At 39.1% G+C, this 7,531-nt stretch overlaps 1 protein-coding gene across 1 annotated transcript; it reads left to right on the top strand.

The window, feature by feature from the left end:
• The first annotated feature begins 6,179 nt into the window (after positions 1-6,179).
• Positions 6,180-7,509, top strand: LOC125187913 (stemmadenine O-acetyltransferase-like). The gene has a single exon (XM_048084571.1). It carries the CDS (start codon positions 6,316-6,318, stop codon positions 7,390-7,392), a length of 1,077 nt encoding a protein of 358 aa, XP_047940528.1. The 5' UTR covers positions 6,180-6,315; the 3' UTR covers positions 7,393-7,509.
• The last annotated feature ends 22 nt before the right edge of the window (positions 7,510-7,531 follow it).

Raw genomic sequence — 7,531 nt, 5'->3', positions numbered from 1 at the left:
GCCCCTCTGGGGACCGTCTAGATGTCCAAAATGTCCTTCCCCAAAAGATCCCCCCTGGACCTTAACACTTAAACCCAAGGGAAAAAAATTGAGATCTCCCAAAACCCTTATTTAATTCTGAAAAGTTTCTCTTCAAGCTCTCAATTTCTTCCAAGTCATCCCCGTGATAATCATTTTCCCCCGACGTAAAATCAAGCAAGTGATTTTACCCCTTTATTCTTAAAAGAGATGACCCGGAGTTGCCCCGGATACCCTTGATCATTCCCCGAGGCTTTAAAACCCATTTTTGGGGGCTTCAACCCAAATAGTTTTTTCCCTTAGCCTACATCCTTCCCTATCTTGAAGTCTTTTGAAAAATCGGAGGAGCCTCCAATATCCTTTTTTTCCCTTTTTCCCCCCCTCACCGGGGAAGAAAGGCATTCGTCACATGGGAATTGGGGGGCCAATCTCACTTGCCCGGATAATAAGACTCAATTGTGTTCATTTTGGGGTTCGGGGAGAAGGTTTCAATAGTCTACCCCATAATTGGAAACCCCCTTTCCCAACCCAAAATTTCTTTGACCTCTCAACCAAACCCCAAATTGGTTCCTCTTGATAGTGAAGACCCATCGACATCCTACGGTGCTTTTTTTTGGGTAAGATCCTTTTCTCAAGTGTTTTTTGGGCAGGGGTCTATTTTTTTTTTTGCATTGCCTCTCCCTGCTTATGTCTCATAGCCTTTCCCCCAAGACGGGATCTCTTCTTCCTCATACCCTTTTTTTCTCAAAAGCTTGGGCCATTTTCGATAGATGACTCGTAACTAGTCAAACCCCGGAGAAACGAGCCTTCCTTTACCCCTTTTGGTTTACCCTGTATCCCACGAAGACACACTTGATTATACAAGGGGAAAGTTTGGTTTGTTCATGTTTCGGGGTGTGAACAAAAACGGAGCACCCAAAGACTTGTGGTTCAAGAGTTAAGGGTGGTGGAATTTTGGTGAAGGAGGATAGGGCTTGGAGTGGTGTTTGGTGTTTGAGGATACTTGTGGGTAATCTGTTTAAGAGGTAGGCTGAGGTGGCAATAGCTTCTGGCCAGAAGTGTTTCGGGGCTTTTGACTCAATGAGCATAGAGCGGGTCATTTCTAGGAGGGAACGATTTTTTCTTTCGGCTACACCATTTTGTTCGGGAGTATAGGCACAACTTGTCACACCCCAACCCCTATGACTTATGCACTTACTATAAATAAATTAAAACTTTAAAACAAATAACTACACGTCAAGTACATAAAGCACACATATTATATAATTTCAAAAACCACTATTTTATCAAGTACATATTTTAAAACATTATGAAAAGCAGTGGGACCCTCTGACCATTCTATATACTATAAATTTATCTACAAGCAAAAATGATGAAGAGGAGAAGGTTGCCAAAATGCATCAGCCGCCGACCCTTATAATAACTGTAACTCACATCAACCCACACATCATTGATATCTTATTCCTGAAAAATGTTAGTGGTTTATATGAGCCACAACTCAGTGTATATAAATATTACCTTTAATTCCACATTCCAGATATCAATATATTCTTTAACCAATATATAAAACAATAATCAGCAAATATTAAAATTAATTCCATATACGTATGCATATGTCACTCTGTTCAGTTTATTATTCTGTGACAAATCAAGCCTGGCATCTGCCCGGGATTCCTCTATGACCCGAAGGTCCCTCTGTAATTGGACTCATAGGTCCCTCTGTATTTGACCCGAAGGTCCCTCTGTAATTGGACCCGAAGGTCCCTCTATGACCCGAAGGTCTCTCTATGTTTTTTTTTTCCAGATCCAGGGCAAGACCGTCACAGATCCTCTTTAATCACATGATTCATGTACTTTCAATACCACATCATATTCCACCATCAATATCAAATAACATATAACCATTTCAGGCTCATATCATATAACTAAAATATTTACTCCAATTTAACACATGACAATCAACCACATAAAATATGTAAAATTAAAAGTGTGATTTATACACACATGGTAACGATAGATAAACTTATCGAACTTCTGATTCGACTCTTGATTTATAACACTCGATACGAAACTTTTTTCTCAACTTCTGTTTTCCTTCTGAACCCTTTTTTTCAATAGGTATATGTATATATATTTGTACGTCGGCCATTTTGCCTGACTCATACCAATTAAATGAATGTTATAATTACAAGTGTCTTGCTCTTATCTAAAAATGCAGCATGTACGTCAACCACATAAATAATAATATAACAATGTAGTAATTATATTAACAAAACGTACATAGCAATTTATTTAATGCATGTAACCTTTTATCCAAAAGCATACATATATATTATATTATAAGTACGTATAAGTACTAGTACTATATACACATGCACATATATTTAAATAATTATAGCATATACGTTAATTTAATTACATACTATATACACACTCTTACTTAAAATTCTCCTGAATCAAAACTATCTATATATTCAACTATACCGAGTCAATCATAAAAATAAATATATTCTCTATGATACACTTCATATCTCTGTAGCATAAATGACAATATAATATGCAATATGATGATATGCAAAATAATGTAGATTTCGGGTTAGGGATGTCACACAACTGGTTTGATGAATCAGGCCATTTTTTTGAAAAAATTGTTTCATGGCCGAGTTAACGAATTCTCTCCCATTATCTGATCTTATGATTTTTATAGAGTGTTGGTACTGGGTTTTGATAAGGTTAAAAAAGTGTAAAAAATGTGTATAAACCTCAGATTTTTGTTTCATAAAGTATACCCAAGTCATGCAAGTGCAATCATCTACAAAAACTAAATAATATCTTGAAGGAACTGGCAGCGGAAGCGTTGCGACGGATTAACATAATTTAACAATTATTAATCGCACAAATAAATCACATAATAATCAGATCTATTTAGCAGATTATTTAGACAAAATCTATTCGCGTAATTCTCACATGTATCATGCTCATAACTTGAATTAATCATGCTTTTAGAATATTGAAACCTAAAACATACTTTTCTACGGAGCAGAAATAATACCTAATTAATTCTCCAAAGAATTGAAGATGGCTAGCAGCTTCTCCACGTGACGCTTTGAATACTAGACCACAGATCATCTCTCTGGTTCCCGAACTGTACTCCGATATCAGTGTAGGCTGATCTCACCAGAATACTAGGACTTAAATAAAGAAGACAGAAGAAATCCTTTTTGGAATAGGAGAAATTTCGAGCTCCTCTTAGACAGAGGGGGACGAAAATTATAGTATATAAAATTATTTTTTCTGTCTCCTTTATTCTCCTATTTATATTAAGTTCCTTTTGGGTTCAGACAGGGATCTATGGAAGGTTTTAGATATGGGCTCATCCAATTTGCTTTTTACTAATTAAATTGAACCCACAATTTAATATAAGCTATAATTGGAATATTACGAGCAACCACTACAGAAGTAATATTGAACTCTCCCCATCCAAATCCGAAATTATAAGTAATCCGGGTTTTCGTTTTAACTTTCATTTCCCGCGCTTAAGATAAAAATGTCCATTAATTAATTAATTTCTGCTATGAACTTAATTAATTAACTTCTTATTAATTCCAAGAGTGGACTTAGCATGAAACGCTTATTTATTATTCATAGAGTAATCAAACTCCAACTAGCTAGGTTCCGAACAATAAAACCTTGTTTCGCGCTCCTCTTGAGGACATTATCAAACGAGACTCACTCGCGCACGATTCAATATAATAGCAATCCTAGCACCGCTAGATATTAATCACCACTACCCAATATATCGGGATCATTGGGTTACGAAAAACCCGCACCATTTGATAAGTCAAAGTAATGCATAATCAATACCGTATGCTCAATGCTAACCTACATGGATTAAGAAACAAATATTTATCAAGACCTCGTCTTTCAGTAGATAGCCTAAGGACAAGTCTTGCTGTTAGATCCGTTCAGTGCTATACCACACCAATGTCATCTTATTTCAGTAAGGCTTAGAAATATGCGGACCGACATTGCAACCTTCCTCGATGGATAGTCTAATTCCAACTAGGTTGTGAAATTCTTCTTTTTCTTTATTTAGGACTGACCGTGTTACCTTAAAGTGGACGCCGCCCACAACCGGTCTACTAAAACAAAGACTTAGACTTTGTTAAGTTAACTTATACATTTAAACATGCATAAACATCCATTAAATGTAAAACATAACAACATTATGACAAAAATAACCTGTTTTATTCCTTGGAAAATAAAATAAGAGTTTTACAATATTCAATCACTCGAAACGTGATTTCTAGTATACAAACTCTAACATATCTAAGACCCTGTCCCCGGGTAAAAGGTGCGGGCCCCCAAACATCCGAGTGAATTAAGGAAAATGGGAAATCAACACGAGTATTATTCAAAGGATAAGAAGTTCGGTGGCTTTTGGTCAAAAAACAAGTTTCACAATACTCATCATGTTTAGAAACAAATTCGGAAAATAATAGTTTTAAGACTAGACACTTTCAGCACCCCTTTTTTAAATTTGCCTTTTTTTACCCCATTTGGGCATTTACGGGAAAATACAAGGGGATCGTTTGCACGAAATAGGAGTTTGGGGTCATTGGAAAAAATTTGGGGAAAAGGTAAATTATCAAAATTTTGGGTAATTTTGGGAATTTTTGTAGAGTTTGGGGTTTTTTAATAAAAGAACCCTAAAACCCTCCTCCCCCCCGGTCGCGTCCCCCCCCAATCCCCCAAATTTGCCCCCCGGGGCCGAATCAACGTCCCCCGGCAAAAGGGCGGCCCGTGTGTACCGGTTGTGCCCCCCATGCCGCCCGGTTTAGTGATTTCCCCTTGTTGCCCTCGTGGCGGGGGGAGGCCCCCCTCCATTCCCCGACGGCCGGCGGACCCCCGCGCCGGGGGCGTGCGGCGGGGGGGGGTTGAATTTTTGGCATGTTTTCCCCCCAATGGGGATACCCAATCAATTAAAACCGATTTTTTGTGTGTTTTTCTTTCAAAGAAAAAACCCCCGTTTTGTCCCCTTTCCCCGCGTTCCCCACCCCCACCCGTTCCGCCCCTCGGGGCCACCGGGGGTTTGACCTTCTCGGCGTGAGTCCCCGTGCCATCGCCATGTTTGCGGCCCCCTTTCCGAATCTGGGATCTTGTTTCTTGTTTGATCAAAATTTTACGCAAAATCCCCGGAAGGCTCCCTTTTAACTATCTCCTCTTTGTTGATTCGTTTTGCCATCAAAGGGGGAAAAAAATTAACAATTCTGTTTTGGGCCCATTATCGGTATTTCCATATCCTGGGTATTTTGGGTTTGTCCACTTTTGGTTTTGACATCCACAATCTTGTAGTCTCATCCCTTCCAACGATTGACTTTTTTTCCATTTGGGTTTGATGTGCGGGCGAAACGGGGTTTTTCCCTTCCCTAAGGGCCGAAAATCCCCTAAAAACTTTTCTTTTCTTCAACACCCGGGGCCAGGGGGGCTCGATATTTTGTCGGCCATTAGAAAACATAATTGAAAGGGAAGAAGAAAAGAGAACGGTTGTTTGGAATAGGATGATGATTTCATTGTATAAAGCACCCTTTAAATAGGGATTACAAACAAGTAAATATGGTGAAACTTGTGCTCCAAGTATTCTTGAGCACCAAGTATTATAATTTAATTACAAATCTAATCACAATCTTTCCTTTTCTAACACTGTACTTGTACAATGGGAAGCGAACTATGCCGACTGTTACCGACAGTGGCGAAACAGTTGTGTAGCACGGCTGAGAGGCGGCATGCATGGGATTGGGTTGAGGGAGAGTGAGTGAGAAATTATGGGTACGTGTGGACTTTGGTTTAATCAGAGTTTTATTAATGTTTTACTTTATTCTTAAAAGTTTTTTATTAGTGTTTCTCAATTCAATTAGATACACATTTACACATAGTAGTAATATAATTACTACTTAAATGTATAACTAGATAATACAAATTTAATTAATTATAAAAGAGATTTAGTTTACTATAAAAACATTTTAGTTCATAATACAATTTTTTAAAATGGAGTAAATATTGTAGTTCTCATTTTAAAATGGAGCACTACAACATTTGAATATGCCGTCCTAGCACTCTTATAGTTATACTATGCTTATTTTAAATCATTCTAGAAGTGACAAACAATAGCCTAAGGTGACCCTAGCTAGGCTGGAAGGATGTATAATGGCACAACTTTTACCCATAAATACCTATAGATTTTTTTGATGGATCCTCTATATCATACAAAAATCAAATCTGCAACAAAGAGGAACTATGGCGTTAGAGGTGGTGATGGTGATAATCTCAGATGAGATGATTAAGCCTTCATCTCCAACTCCAATCCATCTCAGAAATCTCAAACTCTCCGTCTTAGACCAAATCTCACCTCCCATATATGTTCCCCTCATTTTCTTCTACAACCATCATCAACTAGAGCTCAAGAAACTCCAAATATCATCAGGGGTAGATGAGAAGGTGATGCTGAAAGTGAAGATTTGTTTCTTCGAGTGCGGAGGGATTTCCGTCGCTATATCTCTCTCGCACAAAATTGCCGACGGAACATCTCTCGTTGCGTTTGTCAATGCATGGGCCGCTGCAACCCGCGGCGAAACTCTAGAGTTCAAGCCGTCCTTCGATTTCGCTTCCGTTTTCCCACCCCGAGACCTCTCCGTGTTGGAATCCACCCAGACAGTCGGCTGTACGCAGGAGAAAATCGTGACGAAAAGATTTGGTTTCGACAAGGAAGAGCTGACGAAGTTTAAGATGATCAACAGTAGTGGATCGCAAGTCAAGAATATTCCAACTAGAGTGGAAGCTGTTTCTTCCTACATCTGGCGACGCTTTATAGACGCTGCAAAAGCGAAAGAAAAAGGCAGCACCAAAACGACGTCGTTTGCTGCTGCTCACGCGGTGAACCTGAGGCCGAGAAAGAGTCCACCGTTTCTGCAGCACATGTTCGGAAACTGCTGGAGGCCCGCGATCGCACTGTCTGGACCGGAGGCGAGTGAGGCCGAGCTGGTGGGGAAATTGAGGGGTGCCATAACAAGAATGGATGGGGATTTTATTGGACAGATTGAGAATGAACTCTGTTTGAATGTTCTGAGTAGATCAGTTGAATTGTTCATCAAGGGTGGGTTGGAAAAATGCCTTTTCAGCAGTTGGTGTAGGTTTCCGGTGTACGAGGTGGATTTCGGGTGGGGGAAACCAGTGTGGGTTTGCACGACGACGCTGCCGTTCAAGAATTTAGTGATTTTGATGAGCACACCATGTGGTGAAGGAATTGAAGCGTGGGTTAATATTTTGGAGGAAGATATGAAAATGTTTGAACAAGGCCAGGAACTCAACATCTAATTATGTCAATGAGTGTTCTGCTTTTATTTCTACCATCTAAAGAATGTGCGATGAAGTAAGAAGTGGTATGTATTTTAGATTGTTTATTCAAGAATTAATATATTTTGTGTATGTATTGAGTAAGAAGTGGTGTTGTTGA

Source organism: Salvia hispanica, chromosome 5 (genome assembly GCF_023119035.1).
Source record: "Salvia hispanica cultivar TCC Black 2014 chromosome 5, UniMelb_Shisp_WGS_1.0, whole genome shotgun sequence".
NCBI lineage: Eukaryota > Viridiplantae > Streptophyta > Magnoliopsida > Lamiales > Lamiaceae > Salvia > Salvia hispanica.
Note: the sequence above shows the minus strand (reverse complement) of the source record. Positions and strands in the feature narration are given on the sequence as shown.